Raw genomic sequence first — 24,444 nt, forward strand, 5'->3', positions numbered from 1 at the left:
GATCCAGGCATCCCTGGTTGCTGGAGTTACTGGTTTGTGACACCAGAAAACACTGTGCGGGTTTCAATAAAGTGTCAGAGGGGCTGGGATGTTGGCTGAAGCTTGGTGTTCAGGAGTATCCTTTATCCTTCCACGAGGAAAGTCCTTATTTCCAGAACCAGGCTGTCCTTTGATTTGTTTTACTTGAGCACGAAAAACACCAAAGCCTCCAGGAAAACTAATGTGTCATTACATCAGAGTGTACCAAAGGAACTAATATAGACATGAACAAAGTTAATCCATTTTCCTATTGTAAAGATTGATTGATAAAAGAGATTTCTGGTAACATTTGGCACTCTGAGCCCCCTTGTGCCATCCATTCTTGTCACTGGTTTTGTGCTGTTCCTGCTGATCTGTGCAGAGATGAGGGAGCCATGCCATGGGGTGTCCTTGCCCCAGCTCTGGGTCCCCACCTCCTCCCTCGTGCTGAGCCCAGCAAATGCACAGCATGAGTCAGTTCAGTTTGCCAGCACAATGGAAAATAAATTCTTCCTCTCCTTCCTTAGTTTTTCACCGAGCCACTGAGCTGAATCACACTCCAGCAGGAGGAGGAGGAGGGAGCAGGGCTGCTCCCTGCCTGCCCCATGGAGGGGTTGGGAGCTGGGTGAGAGCAGGAGCTGGGAAACCTGCTCTGAAATGCAGAGGGAGGTGAGGAGGGAGGCAGGTGGGTTATCCAGGGCTCCAGGAGAGGTCCAGCAGGACAGCCCAGCTGCTGATCCAAAGGCAGGGTGGCAGACAGGATTTAATCAGAGCTGTGGCTCTGCTGTCAATATCTGCAGGCACATGTTGGGCTGGGCTGTTTTACTGGGAAGGAAGATCAAAGATTGGAAAAGCAGCAAGAAGCTGTCCTGTGAGAGCATTCCTCAGGGGATGGCAGCGTTGTTTGTCTGGGAAAATCAGGATTTATCTGGGCATGAAAGGAAGAGGAGGTTTTAAGGGTTCAAGGTTGCAGCTGTTTCACAGTGGAGGGAGCAGAATTGAAAAGTTGAGGTGTTTGAGTCCTTCCTAAAGCTCTCTGCTTAACTTGAGGTTAAACCAACAAGTTGGTGAGGGAGGCATGCCCTTCCCAGGCTCTTTCCTGGTACCTCTGTCCCAACCCAAGCAGCTTTGTCAAACAGATTGGTGTTGGATCCACTGTGAAGTCCTTAATTCTGTTAAAGAATTTATAGCCCAGCTAAAATCCATGCCATATGCCTTAAGCAACTGCACAGAAATAATTTCTTTATAATTTTGCTTCAAAACTGTTTTAATTGCAACAAAGCTAAAAATAAAAATTTTTTACTTTTTCTTTTGTCAGTGGCAAAATAAATTAAAGGGGATGGTGAATAAGGTTTCATTAATTTGTAAATGACAATGTTATTTCTATTAATTTATTTATTAATGTAGGTATCTCTTGGTATTAAGAAAGAGAAATCAAGCCAACTGTATTTAAAGGCTTCAAAGCAAGACTGATGCATAAATATTCCTGCTATAGCCACCATTTGATTCCAAGGCAGTTATTCAAGAATACAGCATGCCTTAAAAGAGTGGTGCTTTAATGAGTTGTTCCATGCTTTTCCCTCTGTTTCATATGGTTCTTCCAGTTTTTAATGGTGTTTTGGTAACTTGTAGTAATTGAAGACAAATGGAAGAACTTCGTGATGCAAAACAATACGACAGAAGGACGTGGAAGGGAAAAGGGATGGGTGTCTCCTTAAGGCATCCATTTATTAAAAATCAGAGCAGAAAAATAACTTCTCTTTTAAATAATTTATTTTTACTTGACAAATTAGTTCCAGATTGTGTGCACCATGTTAAGGTTGTTAATAAGAGTGGGAACTAAAGTGGAGAACTGTGAGGATAAGTGGAAGAGCTGGGACTGCAAAGTTCATATTTAGCACAGTTGTGTGAACACTTGTGTTTGTGGCACTGAGAGTAAATCACCAGTGCTTTGGTAATGCCAGACAGACACAGCACTGGGAACCCTCCCAAAGGAGCTGTCTTTGGGGTGCTGAGAGCAGCATCCCAACCTTCCAGCTGTGCTGAGTGATCCACGTGGATCCAAGAGGAGCAGCACATGTGCCAGTCTCGTGCTCAGAGATGTGTTAAAAGTGCTGATACCTCTCAGTTCAGAGGATTCAAGTGTCAGTGCAAGATGTGCTGGCATCTGGCTTCCAGTCCAGCTTCCTTGCAGAGAGCTTCATCATCCTGTTCCATCTTTAAATTGAGGAGCAGAGATGTGCATCCTTCAGTCTGACTGCAGCCCATGAGGTGATACCACGTTCATACAGCCCAGAGCATCCCCAGCCCTGCAGAGCCCTGCTCAGGAGATTGTGGGGCACTAAACATCAGACTTAAATTCATGCTGAAATCTCCTCCTGCATCAAAACTGACAGATCCCAAACTAAAGCCACAGGCTTTGCTTCTGTCCTTCTGAACTTGGCTGGACATAGCTGAAAGAGGCAGCCTTCAGATAAACCTGCATTCAGCACCTCCCCTGGCCTAGGTGCCAGATCTGTGCTGCTTTTGTCACTGTGGAGATAAATCTGTGCAGTTCATTCATTGATGATATTTTGATTTCAGCCAGGTGCAGTGGGTGTGAGACTGGGACCAAGTACTCCTGAACTAGGCTGTCCATGTGTTTGGGGAGCAAGTGTCAGACAGCAAAGGGAGACTGGGGTCAGACCACAGAGATCTTCATGGCAGGTTGGAAGGAGATGATTCTGGAGGAGAAGGGGAGACACTCCATCTCCAGGGTGACCTTGGTACCCTGAGCATCAACTCAGGAGAGCTCTTGACCTGGAAGAACAAGGTGGAAAAAGGGAGGACTGGAGGAGCCCAGTCTGGCTGCAGCTGCTCCACGTAGCTCTGGTGATGTTTTAGGGATGAAGAGGGAGATGAAGGCTGTGCTGAGCAGGGAGGATTCCTGGTATCTCAGTTCTGTTATCTCACTGCAGCGCCAGTGGTATTATCAAGACAAATAGGATGCCAAAACTTAAAAGTGAACATATGTTTATGGGGGTGGTGGGGAATACAGAGGTCACTGTTGTTTCTTTCTGCTCAGAGAAGACATAATGGGGCCTGGTTTAGATAAATTAAGATTTGGAGCTAAGCTCGTGTCAAGACAACGCGAGTGTAATTATAAGTTGACTTCTTTCAGGGTCCCTGAAGTTTTTCGAGTCAAATAAAACTGTTCAGCAAGAGTTTTATAATGTAGTTCAACGGTTTTAATGTGAGCTAATTGCAGCTCAGCCTTGTTGGCTCCTAAAACGATTTTACTTTGATTTGAAACATTTTCAGTGAACTTCCAAATATTTCCATGTCATTTCAGTGCTCTGTTTCCTCTCTCTCTGGACTTCATTTATATTTTGCTGTTTTTGATGTCTTTTTCCTTCCATATTTCCTTATTTCCTTATGCATTTGGGTGTTGGCATGCCTAATTATTTTTTTATTCCAGTTAAAGTTGTCGCAGTGCTTTTTCTAAATTTTATTTTAAGATATAAAATAGTTGCAGTGCTCATTTTTAGTAAAACTTTAAACCAGACAGGTTGATTTATTTTTTTAACAACTAAAACATAAAACCATATTTCTGCCTAGTGGGATTGTTTGGAATTCTGGTTTTGAATTTGAGGGCGAAAAAAGGTGTAAAATACCTGTGATTTACAAACTGCTTCCTTTGCAAAGTCTCTGATCTCCTTGCAAGATGTTGTTTCAAATCTGGTTTATATTTCCATCACTCTATAACTGGTAAGGAGCAAATAAACCATACCTTCTATAATACTTAGAGAGAATAAAAGTACAAATGCTCTTTATTAAAATGTGGAAAAACTGTAATAGGAAAACAAATCCATCCTGTTATTTCCCAGAAATGGAAGCATTTTAAGTGCTTTGCTTTTCATAAAAGGGGCAAATGAATTTTTCAAAATACAGTACAGAATCAGTGCTGTAATGCTAATTGTATTTAATAATAGTAATTTAAATTTGGCTGCTCTCTGCTTAGCAGCAGCGAGAGAAAATTGTATGTGGGAACATTGAAGTCCAGAAGTGTAACATATGGTGTGCTTTGGCCTTCAGAGAGTCTCTGTGCACCCATGAAACAGCTCAACTGCACAAGTGTCCCTGGTGGTGCCCCTTCCTTCTCACCCCATCCCCGAGCAGTGCCTGACACTCCCCAGCATGGATTTACACATCCCAGGGCCTCCCTGCCTTTGGCACTTCGTTCCACAGGCTCATTTCAGCTTCTCCTCGTGTGAAAATGTTCTCTCTGAATTGCTTCTGTTCTCCTTCCCTAATGAGCATCGGTCCATCTGTGATTGCTCAAATTCAGATTATTAAGTGGGTTATTCACAACCATCAATCCCTTGCTCTGTGGCAGGTCAGATGCCCTGGGAGATTCCAGTGCCTTTCTGTGGTCTTTCTTGATAAACTCTGAGAGAGCAGCATGGCCAGCTCTTCTTGAGAATTTATATCTGCTCTCCCCATCCTCCATCACTTCAACATCTGATGCTCATTTATCACTTTTCCAATACCTTTGATAAGCTCTAAATAGGTCAGGTGTCAGTTCCACCACACCTCCACCCATCTCCATAAATTAATGCAGATCCTGGGGGGATGTAAGTGGAACAGGAATTTGGTTTCTTTCTTTAAACACAGCCTTGTATTGTGTTGCCAGAACTTGTCTCTTCCCAGCCTCTCGCCGTATCTCCCAAGATTTCCTCGCTGCTGCTGCCAAACGCTGCCCGTGTCCTTATTTCCCTCCTTGACCCCTTCCCTCCAAGCCTTTTCTTGCTTTATACCTTGTGCATTGAGCTGCTGTGTGATTTCTACGATTGTCCTTTGGTTTCCTGGCCTTAATCCTGCCCGTGATGATCCCGAGTCCCTTTCCAGCCGCAAGGCTGATCTGCACCAGCCGCGCGCTGTCCCGCGCTGCGCTCCCACTGCCTGCATTATTTAAATCCTCCACGTTGTAGGATTGCCCCCTCTCCCTTCCCTTCTTTCCCTTCTCCTCACAGAGGCGTTTCAGGACAAAGTAAACACAAGTGGCACTAGGGCTGACCCTGCAGCACCCTCCTGCTTTATCTCCCCTCCTCTTCCTCTCCCGGGCACGCGGCGCTTCCCGAGCCCGAGCGCTGGCAAAGCCCTGGCTTTGGTCACACGCTTCCCAGTGCTGCAAATCCCCCTCCTGCAGAATAAAATATCAGATACTTTCCTGAAACACAGATACAGTAAACTCTGGCCATTGTTTCTGCCTTATCTATGAATCAATAATGTAGAGAAAGAATTCAAGGACGTTTTTCAGACAGGGCCTTCCTTTTTTTAGGCCGCGGTGACGTCCGCACCTTTAAATGGTTCCATAATATTCCCTGCCTTTCAAATACACAGAAGAATTGATATCAGGCCTTTGTATCCGCAGTTCTTCAGATCCTTCCTTGCCTTTTATTAAAATATGGGAACGATAATCTCCATGCCTTTGGTTTCCTGATTTGGGTAAGCTGCCACAGAGCTGTGTCAGGCTTTCCTGTTTCCCTTTCTGTCCCTCTGCTTTGGAGTATTAATTCACTGGATCTGATCCTGAGTCAGTTTGGTTGTTTATTGTCAATATGAAGCAATAGAAAATCCTCTGCTTTCTGCTACAATAGGAAAATACATGTTTACAAAAAAAAAAAGGTGCTGTGGAATAGGTATTTTATTCTTGGAGCTGTTAAGCTGCCTTTCCTTGTACAATGGAGTTTCAGATGAAAATACAGACGTAGGGGGAAAATAATAAAGTGATAAAAATAAATTCTTAGATGAGTGTTGTGTGTGTTACAGAACACAAGAAGAAGCTGGTCAGAGGAGCTCAGGAGTGCAGACTCTGCCTGAGCTGTATTAGAAAACTTCTTTGCATGTAGAAGATTCACAGTTATTTAGTGTTAAGTATCACAGGGTGCTCAACAAGTTCATTTTTCCATCTCCTCAAGGGCTTATTGGAAATAATAGAAAAATCTATTTACCACAATAAAGGCAGAGTGGGACATCAGAAGTGGCCACAGTTCCATTTGCTGTGCTGGATCTCAATAAGTGGTAAAGGAAAACAGTTGTTGAGGAGAGAATCTGCCTGGCAAGCACCAGGCTTTTTATAAAGATTTAAAGTAAAGAATCACAACAGGCAGGAGTGGTCAGGAAAATATTGATGCTTGTTATTGGGCTGAAAAATGGACTTTATATTCACTACAAATGTAGCAGGAACAGTCTTTTAAGACTGCTTCTATAGGAGTTGTACACAGGAGACCTGGGCTCACTTTTTATGTACTTACTGGTTTTACATGGAATTATTAATTTATATTTATAGGTCTGAGTGTGAGAGTTGTATTGGAACAAGTCTTAAAGCTTCTTTCTCATCTCCCGTTTTAGATTGATGCATTGGGTAAACGAAGCAAAGAAGCAGAGGCAGCCTTCTTGAATGTTTATAAGAGATTAATTGATGTTCCAGGTAAGCTAATTATTCCCTTATTCTGAGAAACTAATGGTTCATGTTTGTGTGAGTGCTACTGGGCATTTTTCCTACCTTTAATAAGGTAAATATGAGCAATGGCTTTGTTCTGGAACTGACTCCTGTATTGTTCCTAATGGAGAGAACTGTAACTGTGGCACATTTCAGGACTTCTCACTGCATCTACATGGCAATATTTCCATTAATCAATTTATATTATTATGATACTCTGTGATCCTCAGTATTTTGTTTGTTAGAGGGTTCAGACAATTTTAACAAAAAAAAAAAAAAAAGGCATCTCGAAGCTTCACCAAGAAAAAGTACTTTGAAAGGATAGAGAAAACTTTTCATGCCTTCCAAGAAAAACAAAAGAAAAAGCCTTACTGAAAAGTAAATCACTACCAAATTTCAGTTCTCTGCAGTGTAAGTGTGATCATAAATTTTATTCAAAGGCCTTTATTGTATGTGTTTTCAACTTCCCTTTTGTTTGGCATACGAACTTTCTTTGTTTGGCATTTGGTTTCAGTTCATTTCTTTTTACATTTTGGGAGTTGATTTTTTTGTTTTCCCCAGTGGTAAATAAATAACTGCCTGAACAGATTTTTCTTTTTCCAGCTGCACCCACAGCTGAGAGGGAGTGAGGAGCCCAAATCTCCACTGCCACATCTTGGCCTGACTGAGCTGTTGGCACATGACTCTGTGTGTCATTTTATAGTTTTATAAAACATTAACATTATATATATATAATATTCAAAATACCTCAAGAGGGGTTTTGAGGTGTAATTAGTACTTTTAAATACTTTAAGGCTTCATAGTAACCTGGACTTTACTGATTTTACCATTTAAAGAGTGCATTTCATGCATGCTTCAAATAAAAATTAAATTGTTAATGTTTTAGTTTAATGATTACCTGGTTGAAAGGTCAGTGTTTTCAGGTGCTCAGTGTGAGCTAACAAATGTATTTTTTTATGCTTTCCCATTCCTAGTTGAGCAGTGCCCAGTGTAGGGATGCAGGGACTCACCACACTCTTCCTGGGCCTCAGCTGCCTTGGAAATGTTGGTTTTGGGTTAGTCAGCTGTGGTCTGTGAGTTTTCCTTCATTTATTTCCTGCTCAGACTCTCAGTGACGTTCTGCTGAGCACAGAACAGCTCCCTTTGCCCACCTCATGCCATGGGAGGAGGGGATAACTGGGAGAGGGTCCCGACCATCACGGGCAGTCTGCCTGGCACGAGCAGTGTGGGCCTGGGATGGGCACCCAGAGCTCTGGCTTGGAAAGAAAGCCCTGCATGGAAACATTCCCAACATTTCTGCAGCCTGGGAGTCCAGCATGAGCGCTGGGGAGAGGCACTGCAGCCCCTGCATCTCCACACTAACACTCTCTGCAGCTTCCTGCCATAATTTGGTAGGAAGCTGAGTGGGTTTGAGTTGGAACAGTCTGGCTTTTTTCAGGACTGAGGAGTGGTGTCAAACAAGAGCTGTGTGGGATCCTTGGTGTGCTCTTGTGCAGAGGCTTCTTGCTGAAGCCTGGCACGTCACAGGTGCTGGGATCTGAGCAGCAGATCAGACCAAGCCTTGAGGAGATAGTAGGATTTATATCCCACCCACCCGGATTAATATGAAATGGTGAGGGACTTTGTCAGGACTTCTTTGTAGGAAAAAGAATTTTCTCTTTTCTTTCATTTGCAGGAGCAAAATTTACAGCCCTGTTCCCATACCCCACAGCCTCTCTCTTGCCCCGCCATCCCCTGCCTGTGCCTTATGTCACCTGTCACAGAAATATTTCTTTGATATTCTTAATATACATAAAATCTTCAGCCTGGCTGAGTTGGGAGAGCAGTAGAGTCTGTGGGATGAGAAATATCTCCATGTTTTAGGCCATGCTCTTACCTGGAGGTCTGAGGTAGAAGTAAATTCCAGGTTCTCCAGGAGAAGTCCAGTCAGTCTCCTGAAGCTGCGTGCACGTAACAGATACTCACAGTTTACAACACACTGCAAGGAGAAGGAGAGCAGCCATTAGGAATGTATGGCACTGCTCTTTGTCACTCTGCTTCATTGTGTTGCTCTTTTTTTTTCCTTCTCATCCTGTGTAGTCTGCTAGGTTGGGCAGTATCCATGGAGGGCTGGGCAGTGTCCATGGAGGGTTGGGTGGGTATCCATGGAGAGCTCTCCTTTATAAACAGCCATCAGTATTCATTTATCACATGTGCTGCTTTGCCTCCGTGTGGCTTTACATATCTTTTGACCTGTTCATTTGGTATTTCAAATATTTAGGTACACTTTTAGCTCCCCAATGCTGCTGTGTTTTCTTTTTGGTGTGAGAAGGGAGGATGATGTTTGGGGGAAGCTATGCCTGGAATGCTGCAGAGTGGTTATTTAGCATTAAGCATCGCTGTTACATGACAAGGGTGCAATTTTATCAGACTTTCAATATCCTTTATAGGACCATATAATAATTGCAGCTGAAGTCTAATTCCCAGCAGCCAATTTTATGGTTCTTGAGGAAAGCGTGTATTTCTCTCCTCAGTAATAATGTGCACACTTTATATAATTAAAAAGGGCTTCTATTTTAATTTTACTATAAAATGATCTGTATTGAAACTCCAGCTACAGTGCTTTATGGATTCAGCAAAGTTTAATCATTTTCTTTCCTGACCTGAACAGAGTTTTCACTCAGGCTCACCAGTAAGGAATTTGTGGGAAGGGTGGTATTTTACTTGTAAATTTTCCTATGTACATCAGGGGGTTTCTCTTTAAAAGATAAAACAGACCTTTTATATATCTCTCTCCAGCTTTATGGTGCTGTTAAAATAGCATTATCATTGCTTTGTGCTGCAAAATTTATCCTTCTTAAAGGAAAGCACATGTCAAGGAAAACATTTTGGTTTATGTACATTTATACAGCTCAGATCATTCTGTCTTGCTCGAGACTGAACATTTTTAATTAATGGAATTAATTTTCTCATTTAATTGCCTTATTTTCAGTATGCAGTACAGAGCAAGGGAAAAGCGAATCCTGCCACATGAATTGCACTAATCAACAAGGTTGTCACAACTTACCTTTAAAAATAATGTGAATATATTTATTTTGAAGTAAAGGGAGGTTGGGTCTATGTTTTGAGGAAGCCTTCTTCCATCTCTTCAGGATTCCTTTGTCTCTAGTTTTATAAAATAAGTGTATTATGTTAACACCCTTGGCTTTTAGGGTCTTAATCTTGCAAGCACTTAAAGTGAAATTGGAGCCTTGTTGTGTGTTTGGAGGAGCAGTGTTGCCTTGCAGAAACAGTATATTCAAAATTCTTTTTTTTTTCTCCTAAATATTTAAAGGAAAAATAGTAAGCATTAAAAACACTAAATATTTTTATTTCAAAAAGGAACTGTTTTCACTACTTTATATTTTTAAAACAAAACTTCGGTGTAATTTTCAAGTAAAAGTTCAAATGTGAAGACCAAGTGAATGCCAGGTGTCAGTGTCTGGATAAATTGGTTAATAGAGTGTTCTTTCTGCAATGGATCACTGCAGTTACAGCCCAGTGCCACGCTGGACTTGCTCACTATTTTGTCTCAATATTGCTCCTGTGTAGGCAAAGAAACAATTCTGCCTTTAAACACAAATCTGCTCTCTGGATGTGGCACAATTAAACCCAGTTGGGTTCAGTCTGGAGAACAGGAAAACACAGAGTTTTTTCAGCATGTGGACATTTGAGAGTGAAGGAAGGTTAATGCAAACTGTTTGCTCTTGGTTTGGAGGGGCTGTGCTGCCTTCCAGGCAGAAGGCAGCACAGAAATGAGCCAGAAATGAGTTTCGTTTCTCCTTAATGGGAATGAGAAAATTGGTCAGGACACCAAACGACTCTGGGGATGTAAAAGGGGATGTGTGTGTGGTTTTATTGGAGACTCTTCCTGGGTCTGTGCTGTGATCAGATTGGGTGCTATATAATGTGTGTGCTGTGGGTTTAGCTCAGAGGACCTGCTATCGAAGGGAAATATAACAAAAAACAGAGAAGGTAAAAATAAGATTTTTTTTTTAATGTGCCCTGTCAAAACAATCAAAAGCAATAACAGTGAAAGATGGCTGAAGTGGAAATTTTATCTTTCCCTTGCTCCTTGCCATCATAAATTGCACACCCAGCCGTAGGGGCTGTGTCTCACAAAGGGGTTTGAAGGAGGAGCAGCCTCCTTCCAGAGGAGTTCTCCACACATCTCTCACTACATGTTGTATTTTAGTCTACACACAGCCCCAGCTCAGCCTTGCAAATTCCAACTGCCCTGCATAGGGCATTCTTTTTCCAAGGAATGCTTTACCTGAGAAAACTCAAAGGTCTTTTCGAATAAATGATGTGTAAAGCACTAAATAAGTACGAAGGAAATACTTCTAAAGGCAGAAATGAAAATTATTTGCCGTGCTTGCAAATAATCAGCCATTTATCAGCCTTTGCATTTTGATTATTTATAACTCACAACCCTCTTCAGACTTGCACTGCTGTTTGGGCTGTGAGAAAATTTCATTTAAAGTGTATTTGATCAATGTCCTGAGGGTAAAGGTGATACAAGAGAAAAACAGGTTTGATTTTGGATTTCGTTGGGGGCTTTTTTCCCCCAGAAAAATTACCTGCTGCTTATGTTGGAGGTGATAAATGTGTATGAAGTTGTTGTGTTTATGTACATCCTGTGACATGTTTGGATTTTTTGGGAAGGTGTAATGTTAAGCAGAAAGGTTAATAGTAAGAACGTCTGTATAATAAAGACTTTGGCAGACCCAGATGACTCATGATGTGCTAAAATTTCAACCCGGGTACCCCCAGCCTTTTCTGCCTGTAGGGAGAGCTGGGTGAATGTAAATTTAGGGGATAATTAAGAGAGGTGAGGGAAAAGAGGTTCACTCCGAGGGACTGTTTAAGCACATCCCAAAGTGGAATACAAAAAAGAGCTTGAAAAAGTTAATACTTTTAGAGTACTCTTGTCTGAAATAATGGTTAATTGGTTTGCAAAACTGTCTAAAGAGAAAGATCAGTTCATAGTAAACCCTGAGTTTGTGGTACATCGAGGCTGAACAGCACAGACCATTTTTGAGAAATGTTTGGTATCATTGCAGTGTGAAAAATTTTAGGCAGTTCCTCATTTGTTAATAATACATGTCAAAACTGTCACCTCTTTCCCTAATAAAATATGTTAGAATAAAACAAAGGACAGACCCATAAAATGAGCAAGTTTATGGTTTTGCTGCCCCAGACTGTACAAGGGAAATGCATATTCATAACGTGCCTTTTCTCAGCCTTAGAGAGAAAGGAAAACAATATTACAGTGAGTACTCTCAGGGGGAAAGGAAGCAAAATGAACTTGTTCACAGACACAGAAGTGGCACAGACACCCCTCAAACACAGCACTCGGGTGTCTTTCTAATCACACTTGAAAATCTGATAAAATTAGGCAGAAAATTGAGCATCGTTAATACTTGAAAGAGTGAAAAGCCATAAACCCCTGTGGTTGCAGGCAGTGATTTAGCTGCTGAGTGGATCCCATCTGAAGCCAAAATCCTTGATGTTTCACCTGCGTGTTTAGAACAGGTAAAAAGAAGGAGTTGCACAAACAGGAAAATCTGGAAGCCAAGTCTGTACCGTAAAAAAATACAGACTGTAGAAATTTAGTGATTCTCCCCCAACTGTTCTGCAAATCTGCAAGGGGTGCCCGAGTAGGAGTGAGAGGGACAGCTTAAAGTCCCAGCTGCAGAGGGGAGATTTGAGCAGAGTTCTCAGAGGGGCAGAGCTGCCACCCTTTGGTTTCTCCAGAATATCCCGAATGGCCCAGGATGCTGCTCCAGCCTTGGCAGTCCAGTGCTGAGGAATGTGCAAGTAGCTGATAATCACTTCAGCCTCCTTCCCCGTGGGGCTGGAATTCCGGGCCACAGCACAAGGTGCAGTTTGGGATGTGTGCAGGGTGAGTGCACGCTGGTAGGGCAGCACTGTTAGTGTTACACAGCTATTTTCAGATGGAGCTCAAAGTCCTGGCCAGTTCCCATCTTTAGAACTCATTCACTTTATCCTTCTGTTTTGAAACCCATGTCAAAATAACTGAAAATATTTCTGTTACCTGAATACGTGGCTTAAAGTTGGGCTTGTCTGATCACATGATTTTTTTCTCTAGTTTTTCTCGTTGAATTAATAATTGGATAAATTCCTTTGTAAAAGCCGGAATAAATATTCAGAGGAAGAAATATCCCTAAAGCATTCACTTTAAAAAATTTATTGTGTGGTTGTCAAGCCCTATTTTACTTGGTAGGCTGGAGGCACGGAAGGAAGAGGGGAGGTGCAGATAAGGAGAAGGATGCAGTGAATAGGAGCAGGAAGAATGTTGGGTAGAAGGAGATATCCCAGCAGATATCCCTGCGGGAAGGGGCTGTGTTCACCTGCAGGGTGTCACCGCAGCCCTTCGGAAGATGTTGCTGCAGGGAGAGATTTAGAGCAGCCCCAAGGCTCGGGACTGGAGCAAAAGGCAGAGCATGCTGGGGAGGGGGAGTATTGGACTTTCCCGCTTGCAGGAATGTGAACTGGAAGTAGAATAAACCCCAGCTTTCGGAGGGTTTATTGCTAAGTCTGTTCAGAAGCTTTTAGGAGAAAGAAGGGATGAATATAGCAGAAATTATTTCAAACATAGTAGAAGGCTCTTTTATAATCTCAAAGAAGAAGTGAAACTTGAAGTACAAGTTTTTCTGTAACTGTCCTTTGCACTGAGCTCGAAGTGTGAGCAGAAATTCCAGTGTCCTGGGCCATTACTAGAACATTAACAATCAAATTGGAGCCTTTTCAGTTGCAGTAGCATCTCTTGTAACTCATTAGGTTCTTTTTCAGCTGACAAAGCGCCATCAAATACTGCCCTACCTATTATGCAAACCCCACGTTTAATATTTAAAACTTTTCTGAGGATTTACTTTGGTTACTCCTTTGAAAATAGAGGGAACTGCAGTGCAGTTCGTGAAGGAGTCGATCATTTACTCTGCAATACGTGATTTTTTTGACCCTAGGATAGTGATGCATCTCAGTCTGGGGCATCTTTCTGGCAGTAACCATTCCCGACCTGGGAGATAAATAAAGGATGTTTTTAAATAATAGCCCACAAGACGGAAGGACCACACTCCGGGAGGGATCCGTATGATTGTGGTCACACTGCCCGCACACCATCCCGTGCTGTTTCATTTAACCCTGCAAGCTTTGGGGAACTCGTGCCGTGATTAATGGGGAGGAAAGGCGCCGGTCTGCTGCCACTCCCCCGTCCCCACGCAGGGGGGTCCCATCAGTCTGCCTTTGCTGCTTCCAGAGGCCGGCAGAATTTGGGATTCGGCTTTTTTTTTTTTTATTTTTCTGGTAAGGAAAATGAGAGTCCCTCACCCTCTTGTGGGCACTTTGAATTCCCCGGTTCAGCCTGCACAGAACGCTCTGACAGCCGGAGGGTGAGGAGAATGCTGTTAAAAAGTGGAAAAAAATAAAAGGAAGTCACAGATCCCAGCCCTGTGGGATGGGAGAGTAAGAAAATATGTATAATTCTTGATTGAAGGTAGAACCTTTTCATGGTTTTTATGAAGTGAGGAGTTGGAGAGATGATGAGCTTTGTTTCAAATGGAATTACGGCCATAACTCTTCTGTCCCTGGGCTACCAGAGTCATAGGGGAACGGGAGCAAAGCTATCATTTATTCCATGAAATCTTTGTCTCAGTCTCTCTAGGCTATTTCAATTTACCCCTGAAATTTCTGGGGAATAATTAATGAATTAATTAAGTATGCTGTGAGGTGTTTGAATATTCAAAAGCTACAATGTAATTATTATTTTTTCTAAAACACATTTTCAGATTATTTTCAGACACGCAGTCTCTCACGAAAGCATTTACTGCATCAGAAGCTCGTGGAGCTTCTCCGTGCCTGTAATCCAGGGATCATTCTCCAGCAGGAACACTCCCTGCAAAGAGCAGTGTTGCATTTAGGAACGGGAAAAAAACTTCCTTTACTTCGTGACCAAAGTATTGTGACGGCGAGGCTGAACTCCTGCTCTTTGAAAAAGTTAAATTGCGTTAATAAAGTAGTGTTTTAGGAGGATTATTATTTTTTTCCCCTCCCTTATCGTTTCGTGTGGGCGTTTCTGGTGAGCGATCACCGAGAGCTTTGCTTACAGCGGGGTTTGGGCAGCAGAAATTCAGTCGCGTTGAAAGAGACATGTTGCCTTCCTTGAATTATTTTTAGATCCCAACCTTAGGAAACACATTTCCAGTGATATAAATTATTAATTGCCCCTGTAGTTCTGGCACTGTTTCATAACTTGCTTTCTTATCGTTTCCAGTGTTACAGGCCTGTAAATGAAGAGGGAGGAGGGGGGGTTATTAAAAGGCAAGTTCTTTGTTTTGGAAGAGGCTCTTTAGGAGCTCCATGTTATGATACCAAAGGAATAGATTCAAAGGAAAAGAGAAGAGGTTTAATTTAGATATTAGGAAGGAATTGTTCCGTGTGAGGGTGCTGAGGCCCTGGCACAGAGAAGCTGTGGCTGCCCCTGGATTGCTGGAAGTGTCCAAGGCCAGGCTGAACAGGGCGTAGAGCAGCCTGAGCTAGTGGAACGTGTCCCTGCCCATGGCAGGGGATGGAACGAGATGAGTCCCTTCCAACCCAAACCGTTCTGATTCTGGGATTTCTATGAATGTATTTCGGGAATAAGCCGAGAACAAACCTCGGGCAGCGCAGAGCAGAGCGCTGCGCTCTCGTGCAGCCCCTGGCCCATCCGTGGGGGTCTCACCGCACGGAAAGACCCCGTTTGTGGTGATTTTACAGCGTGTGAGGAGCCCCCCGGCAGCACACCGCACCCGCGGCCGCCGCCCGATCCGCCCGCGCTGCGATCCAGGCCGGGCTTTGCCGCTCTCCCCGCCGCGCTCCGGGCCGGGGCCGGCCGGGGGTGCCGGGGATTCCTCCGGGGTCCGGGCGGTTACTCCGGGGGTCCTGACAGCACCTCCGGGGTCCGGACAGTCCCTTTGGGGGGTCCCTGCCTTCCCTCCCGGGGTCCGGGCAGCACCTCCGGGGCTCCGGGCCGTTCCTCCGGCGGTTCCTCCGGGGGTCCGGGCAGTCCCTCAGGGGTCCCGGTGCTCCTTCCCGGCGGGGCTGTCGGAGCCCCTTCCTCGGGACGGCTCCCGCCCAGCAGCGCTCCGCAGCCCCGGGATTAAATATATATATTTATATAAATATATATGGGGAGGGAGGGTAATTTGGCCCTGCGCGCTGCAAATTGTACATTTAAACAATGACACAGTTTTTCCACTCCGTTTGGCAAACCCCGCCATCAGCCCCTCGGTGTTGTCGAGGGTCCTCACCCCTCACGGCAGCAACGGCCACGGCCGAAGGGTTAAACATAAACTTTAAACATTCCCTGTCCCGCAGGAGCTCCTTTTCCATGAGCCGAGGTGGGCTTTTCCCCCCTCTCCTTAAATAACGAGGGTGGTCCCAGCATACTCTATATCGAGACAGCTTTTCATCAGTTGCTCATCAGCATGCTAATTGCTGTATGACTAATTATGCCCTGAATTCCAGTTGATTTTCTTAATGAGACAGCTGGGTTAATTATGTAATCGTATGATTACATTAGCCCAGAGTGCCCTGGCGAAAAGGAAGGCGGGCGGGAGTGGGATGTCAGCGGGCGAGGGGCACGGGGGCAGCCGTGGCCATTTTGGCCGTAATGACCGGGGAGGGCAACGCTGCGAGAGCGCCCGCGGTGTAAACACGGGACGGGACTGCTGGCACTGGGGGCTGTGCCTTCCTCAGCTCGCAGGATGAGCGAGGAATGGGGGTTCTTCAACGAAATTCACTTAGGAAGTTCAGGCAGTCAGCGGTGGCCCTGTTGTAACTCGGGGATTGAGGGTGGGTTTGGGCTGAGCGATGTGGAGGTTGGATTGTAGAGCCATTGAATATCCTGGGTTGGGAGGGCCCCACAAGGATCATCGGTCTAACTGGCCCCAATTATCCCACCCTGGGCATCCCTGGAGCATTGTCCAAAGGCTCTTGGAGCTCTGGCAGCCTCGGGCAGTGCCCATTCCCCGCAGAGCCTGGGCAGTGCCCACCACTCTCGGGGAGGAGAACTTTCTCTTGATACCCAACCTGAACCTCCCCATACACAGTTCCAGCCGTTCCCTCCTGCTCTCCCTGGCACAGAGAGCTGAGATCCGAGCTGCAGACTCCAGTGAGTCTCTCCTCAGTCTTCTCCAGCTGATCAAGTGCCCTCAGCCGCTCCTTGTGCAGCTCCTCCTGACCTTTAACCATCTGCTGTCCCTCCTTTGGACACTTTCTAACAGCTTTAAATCTTTCTTACACTGTGACACTCAAACCTGCGCCCAGGATGCTGAGGGACTGTCTCATGTAATGCATAATTTGGGCAAAATCAATCTTAGCGTTTCTTTTAAAATTGTTTGTGAAGTCAGTACTTTGCATACCAAAACAGCAGCAAAAAAAAAAAAGTTTCCCTTGCCCTGCTGCTGAAAAAAGATTCATTGTCAGGGTATGTGTGTGGTGTGAGAACAGCCTGAGAGGTGTTGCTGTGGCTGCGTCGCACCAGCTCATTTGATGTGAAGTATTAACCGCTATAAAAATCACTTCACATTTGTAACATTAATTGTTTTCATGTCTGTGCCCACTGAGACGTGTCCATCCTCCTCCTTCATGGGGACAGAAGCTCCTCTGCCAGGGGACAGTGAGGTGTGTGCCAGCAGTGAGCAGGGATGTGCCCAGAGCTCTGCAGTCCCGGGGAAGGAGAGGCAGGAGCGGGCTCTGCAGGGTTGGAAATACGGCGGTTTCTGTTTCTGCTGTGGTGCCGTGGAGGAAACCTCGTCAGGGATCGGATCCAGATGTGCTGGGCTGCCTGCAGGCACAGGATGCAGGGGGCTTCTCTGTGGGTATGGCGTGCAACAAGTGGATTAGGAAAAACGAGCAGAATAGGAAGCAGGAGGAAAAAATGCACTAAATTTAGTGTAAAAATAGGCATCTCAATCTACTCTTAGGCAGTAATGATCTTGCAAAATGCTTCTTCAAGTTCTGGATGATCAGATCCCTTTTACTAATTTTCTTTTCTTTCTTTTTTTTATTTTTATTTTATTTTTTATTTACCCTGTGCCCAGCAGGGATTCTGGTATTTCACAAGAGAAAATTCAAAGCAAGGGAATAATGTATGATGAGGTTTCCATATTTCAGTGTTCAGCAAGGTGATTTTTCTCTCTTACAGACCACAGAAAGGGCATTTCCTTTGCTGCCTCTCTCCATAAGCCAGGGCCAGTTGATTTTTTTGAGCCGTGCATGCCTGTTGTTTGTGTAATGAAACGAAAGTTTTGGTCCATTGCTTGTTTAAAAATTCAGTGACCTCCTGTTAAATGACATGAAACATACTTTGCAAACCTGGTTAATATAAAAAGGTATGCTTTTCCATGCATGCATGTGTTGGGAAAAGGAGAGTATTTTTATTTCTTTTTAATCTGCTCCACTCAGGTAGGAAAAAAGCTATTGTGACTCTAAGGTTTATACTTGTTTCAGGTTAATTGGTGTTTATAAATACTCCAGAAATAACAGGTTTTTAAGCTTTTCAAGCACAAAGAGCATGTTGGAGCTTGCCATGAGAAACAATTTTTCTCTCCGCCCGAAATGTCTTGGTTGGTCATTTTATTGTCGTACAACGATTAGTTTTCTTTAATGCAGTTTATAAAAATTAAGTCTTCACCCGTGGGGTTTTTTTACATGTCCTCCAGCAGTATTTGGTGGCTGCAGGCCATTAGTCCTTCAAATAGGCTCTAGTGAAGTTTGAAGTTTAATGCACAGAGACTTTTTTTTACATTTTGTTTGTTCTGCCGCTGTTTTGCTACTTGAACATTAACCTTTAATAGAGCTAAATTAAATATACATGTCCTGATGAATAATTATGAGATTGCAAGCATTTTCATTTTGTACACAAAGCTTCTCAGGGATTGCAAATTTGACTAAAGATTTAGTCATTATTCACTTTATAATGCCCATGTTATTTTTGTCTTTTAATTCTTTGCCGATTTCAATATAAAAAGCCCTGTGTATTAGGAGCAAAATACCTCTTGTGCGTGTCCTGGGTTTTTACTATGTTAAAATGAGGGTGGGGGAAAGTGCACCCACAATTTTGTCAAGTTCAGTTTCTTTCATCGTGGCACTATTTCACAGAAATACCCACAGCTGAAGCTTAAGACCCCGGGCCCGATAGGATTCGTGGTTTCTGTAACAGTTTAAGACGTGGCCAGGGAGACACAATCTGGCCTTTCTTTGTGCTCAGCAGATGAATGTCCTGGGCTGGCTCTTTGGGGGATGCTGAGCTGCAGGAGTGTGACAAAACGCTCCTTGCAGAGGAAGGTCAGGGACCTCCATGGGAGCAGGGGAATGTTGTGACAGCCCACACCGTAATAGGACCATCCATAAATACTGCAGAGCCTCCAGCTCGTGCTACTGCTGCCACTTCAGCTCTCTATTTAATTCCTTACCTGTACCCCCCTGTCTCTGCCACAATAACATTTTAAGTTTGATTTATTATAAATATTTTAATACAGATAATAATAACGAAAAGTGTTTGGCCTAAAAAGCATAAATGAAAAAGCTATGTAGTCATAAACTATGTATGTACAGAGAACAGATGACAAGCAACCTAGATTTTGTATTATGAACAGGGTAATGCCATAAGCTGTTGAAGAACCCAAGTAACAAAATGCAGCAGGCTGCTACTTAGAATGTCTCTGAGTTCAACATAACCCAGTGCTATTCTTTTATAAACTATGCAACAACGCTGGCATATTGAAAAAACACACAGGCTCATGCTTAATGTGTTAACAGAGGTACAATAGACTTATTATGTGTTTCCAGAGACTGGAACTGAGGGTGGTCTGAAAAATTAATGACTGTGGTGGTTGAAAATTAAGTGAACTCCCTAATATATACTGTTGTTGATCCACTGAGTTTGGTGTTTAGCATTCCTCAACAGGAGACTAAATCTTTGCAGCCATTTCACAAGAGATGCTGGCGCCCATAGCAGAAATATATTCAATAATCTTTTATAAGTCCATCACACTCCAGACTTTTCCTATCCTGACTGGGAAGGAATCCCAGAATAAATCACACATGCACATGTCAGGTGTGTGCTGAGAACTCTCTTTACCAGAAGGGGATGAATATCAGAGAATTAATACTGAGAGGACATTTGATTAATAGTGTAAGAGAAAGAGAGGTCCAAACCCAAGGTTCATGGAATTGATTACATCCACACAATGTTTCTGATTATTATTGATCTGTCAGTTAGAAAAAGTACCACTCAGATCTCCGTGTTCACAGAACTTGTTTGAGCTCTGCTGTGCAGGAGGGCACAGCTTCAGAAATTCACTCCTGCACAAGCAGAGGCCTGTGAGGGACAGTAGCTGACAGTGAGCTGTGCAGTTTGATTGCTTTTCACCCAAAAATTCTCAGTTTGCAGTAAAAAATGTGAGGCTTAAAACTCTCACGTTCCTTTGTGTCGTGACTGTCTGCACCCAGGAACACTGTCCTGGGGATTAGTGCCAGGATGAAGAAGCTGTGTCAAAATTTCATGGAATCCCAGAATGGTTTGGGTTGGAAAGGACCTTAAAGCTCATCCAGTTCCACCCACTGCCATGGGCAGGGACACCTTCCACTATCCCAGGTTGCTCCAAGCCCTGTCCAGCCTGGCCTTGGACACTTCCAGCAATCCAGGGGCAGCTGCAACCAGGACAAGTGGTGCTGGGACCTCAGCACTCTCACAGCCATGAATTGTTTCCCAATATCCCATCTCTCCCTGCCCTCTGGCAGTGGGAAGCCATTCCCCCTTGTCCTGTCACTCCAGGTCCTTGTGCCAAGTCCCTCTGCAGCTCTCTTGGAGCCCCTTGGAGGCACTGGAAGGGGCTTTAAGGTCCCCCCAGAGCTTTTTCTTCTTCTGGCTGAGCACCTCTAGCCCTCTCAGCCTGGCTCTGTGTTTAAAGGGAACATAGATAGAATTAAATAACTGGGTTTTTTTAAGTTTGTAGGATATACAATGTGGGGAATGTACAGGTCTAATAACTCAAAGAAAGGTTCTGCTGTAGAAATGGAGAAAAGAGGACACTTGTACTCTGAACTGCTTGGGTGGCAGAAGTGTTCCTTTTTTTCTTTTTTTTTAATTATATTTTATTTTATTTGACTGTTTCTTTTTTTTTTTCATTTTATTTTACTGTTTCTTTTTCAGATCCAGTTCCAGCCTTGGATTTGGGACAGCAGCTTCAGCTGAAGGTTCAACGCATGCACGATATTGAAACAGAAAACCAGAAACTTAGGGAAACTCTGGAGGAATACAATAAGGAATTCGCCGAGGTGAAAAATCAGGGTAGGTTGCATTCATAGTATCAGCTCCTAATGCACACTGAAATTTGAAGACAGGGATTGAATTCAGTTTTATTTCTTAAAGGTAGAAGAGACAGTAGTTTGAAATTCAGTAGAGAAAGTGTAGTAGTCTATTAGGGCCACTTCTGCATTTGTGTGTGGAGATGGGCTTTGGGCAGGCTCTTTGGATTTCTTGAAAGTTCCATTTACTGTAGCAGCAAGTCAGAGGATGGAGTTGTTATTCTGCATATTTGGTTGTAGCCTTCAGCACTGAAAATTACACCTGACTGACGTTATTTGTGACATTTTGTGAGAGGCAGTGCTGGTACTGACATCAGGCTGAACGTGGGTGTTGGTACTTGCAGGATGTGCAGCTTGCACAGACAAACACAAAAATTCAGTATTTTGTACCCACATATGAATCTGTACAAAATGGAACTTTTTCTGTACTGTTTTTACTTATCTAAATGTACTACTGGAATATATTCAGCATATGCGCTTTATTTTTACTCTGGAGACCATCATAGAGCAATGTAAATACAAGCTATTACTGTTAAATTATTTAAGTTTTAATGAGTCTAAAGTACATGAAAATACATGAAAATCTCAATGAGATTTAAAGCCTGTTGGCTTTTAGACTGCTTAAGTTTTCTTGTGATTCAGTTTCCTGCACCAGGAAAAAAAACTTCTCAGCCATACACTTTGTTGCCCATCCATGAAGATTTCCATCTTTAATGCCCAGTTCTGGATGGTAGTAAGTTAAATTGTCCTGCCATTTGGAAAAATGGAAATTTTAATTTATTTTTTATGTTATGGAACTGTTGCACCCAAGTAACGCTTGAAAGCTGCATTAGCAACTAAGTTGATTTTGTTAAATCTCTTTTTTTGCTGAGGGAACATCTACGCAGTTATATCTTTTGAAATATTAATTTTTTTTAACATAGAGGGTATGACCCCTGGAGAGGACAGGTATCAGCATGCCAGGATTTGGGCTGGACTGCAGGAGATGTCATGTTGGAACTGCAGCGCTCTAAGCAAGACTGTGTTTTTTACTGGAAATGTACAATCATTGCAGTTCACTGTGCAGAGTTTTCCTGAGGCTGTGCATCCAGTACATCCAAGCATGACATAGGGGTTCATCCCACAAAGTGGAAAAGCTCTTGCCTTGTAGAGTTTTTTGCTACAACCACTCATAACTGACATTTTTGATTTTCCCTGGTGTGCTGGAACTTCCTTTCCGTTTCCCCACTGTAGCCTTTGTGTTGTTTTTCACTCCAGTGCAGTGGTTTTACTCTCAGTTTCAAAGAGGGATTAATAAGCTATCCAGGGAAAAGGCTGTTGTTAGCTGAGGGTGCTTTGATCAGTTAATCTCTTTGTTTGGAGGGTTGGTATGAGCTCTACGGTGCCTGTAAGAACTTCTTCCAAAACTGGCATAAATGGCAGTGCCTGACAAGCTGTAGCTGACCTGAGCACTGAAGAAGGCACTTAGTGCTTCAAGCAATGTAGAGGATTCAGCTGTGCTTGTCCACACATCTATTGTTAGGTTCTTAAAGGTAAAATCAGATTTTGTTACGAAAGTTACATTTTCCCTCATGTTTGTGCACTTCTTGTGTTTCTTTTCATAGTTTTGTTTTCTTTTAAAATCAGACATTGAAACTTAGTCAAGGTGCAATTACCTGCGTTTCTGTGAGATTATTTTGCTCTCAGCTTCTCCATATACCAGAATATTTTTGCAGATTTATATCTGAAAAATCTAAAGGTGTTTATATAAAATACAAACACCTGGAGCAGAGGTAGCCCCAGAAGGGAGTGGAGCCCTCTTTGCCCACAGGATCAGCACCCTACTGTCAGTGCAAAGGAGCATCCTTTGCTTATTCAGGAAGAGATCAGGATTTGTATGACTTCCCGGATCTCAGGGAAGAATTTCCCTTTGCTTAAGAAAAAAAAGAGGTGATGTGTCCTTTTCACGGCCTGTTACTCAGTAACGAGCCTCAGCTGATTTCTGCACAGCCAGCAAAACCCTGCTCCTTCAGGCAGAGGCAGCTGCTTTGCTGGCAAGCATTTTTACCATTCTTCCCCCCTTTTTTGTGGTCACAGTGGCTCAAGCTGCCTTTGGTAGTGCCCAGACAGCAGATCATGGCACCAGCTACCTCCTGTCTGCTTCACAGCTCCCTGCTCAACTCTCAACATCAGGATTTTGAAAAGATTATGTGTAGGTTTTTGTGATATTATTGAGTTGTTTTCCCCCAAGCCCATAGGGTTTATTTTTCATATTAGGGTTTGTCTTCCTGAGATGTTTCTGCAGAATATGAAACTTTTTACATCCAGAAGTTTTTATTTTTTCCTCAAGCATTATTAATGGTATCTGTTAATAAGCTGATGTCTTTAACCCCCCCTGCATCCTGATGTGAGTACTCTGAACTGTGTTGCTGCTGTGAGTCTTCTGGCAGTCCAAAGCTTTTTCCAAATTCCATTATTGTTACAAAGCTTACTCTGGTGCATGTGCTGCTTTTCCTCTTCTGAGCCCTATAAGGATTCAGTCCTTTCCTGTGGGTGGGATCACAGGGCTTTCACGTAGGAACAGCACGTAAGGAGATGCTGAACTGTAGCTCTGCAGGGTTCTGCATCTGCTCCCATCCCCTGCTGGGCATGGGGAAATGCAGGAGAGCTCCTTTACCCTAAGGAAGGGTTCTGCAAATTCCCTGGAAGGCTGCAAGTGCCTCAGAAAGTTCAAATTGTCAATGTTTGTGTGTAAACACTGGGGTGGAGGATGAGGCAGTGACAGCAACTGGGACATGCAGAGCTCCAGTGCCTGCTGTGAAGGTAGCAGCTGGATCCCAACTGCTGGATTTCTCATCAGCTGGGAAGCAGAACAGAGCTCTATCCCTGTGTTCAGTTAGTGTGAGATTGCATCTGTGCATGAACCGTGGTGGAACTGCCTCTTAGTGCATGAGCACAGTCAGGTGAATGAAGTGTCCTGTGTGTAAATGCATACTTAAACCTGCACTGGGACTTTATTAATCTTCTCTCAGCACTCAGCTTATTTTAGGCTAGTCAATAAGGTGATATTATATTTTACAATTGATTTTTTTTCTTCTTTTTTAAAAAAAATTCATGTTAGAGGAACCTTCTTCATTCTGCTTTCCAGCAAACTCCATTGATCCTTCTCAACCTAAACACTTAAAGTTCAATTTAACATTTAGGGAGTAAAAGGTCTCCAAAGGGACTCATATCCATTGATTTTGTGTCAGAGTTGAAGAGCTAAAGTTTAAAACACACTGAGCCTACAGGGTAAAGCAAGCCTTGTGTTGTGGAACCACGTGGAGCTGTGTAAACTCATCCTTCCCCTATTGTTTTCCTGCAGAGGTTACAATAAAAGCACTTAAGGAGAAAATCCGAGAATATGAACAGACCCTGAAGAACCAAGCAGAGAACATAGCCCTTGAAAAGGAACAAAAGTTACAAAATGATTTTGCAGAGAAGGAGAGGTGAGTGTGGGTGTGGGTGTGTGTGTCTGGGTGTTGGGGAGGAGCAGAGAGGTATTTTTCTGTTTAATCTTCCCAGCCAGG

General features: G+C 43.5%; 1 protein-coding gene across 7 annotated transcripts in view; it reads left to right on the forward strand.

Moving 5' to 3' along the window:
* CUX1 (cut like homeobox 1) overlaps positions 1 to 24,444 on the forward strand; it is a 269,325-nt gene that overhangs the window by 111,803 nt on the left and 133,078 nt on the right. For all 7 annotated transcript variants that reach the window (XM_059866198.1, XM_059866191.1, XM_059866192.1 and 4 more), the window contains exons 4-6: positions 6,412 to 6,490; positions 20,742 to 20,879; positions 24,240 to 24,363. In XM_059866198.1, coding sequence (XP_059722181.1) covers positions 6,412 to 6,490; positions 20,742 to 20,879; positions 24,240 to 24,363 — 341 coding nt within the window. The remainder of the gene's footprint in view (positions 1 to 6,411; positions 6,491 to 20,741; positions 20,880 to 24,239; positions 24,364 to 24,444) is intronic.

Source organism: Haemorhous mexicanus, chromosome 22, assembly GCF_027477595.1.
Source record: "Haemorhous mexicanus isolate bHaeMex1 chromosome 22, bHaeMex1.pri, whole genome shotgun sequence".
Lineage (NCBI taxonomy): Eukaryota > Metazoa > Chordata > Aves > Passeriformes > Fringillidae > Haemorhous > Haemorhous mexicanus.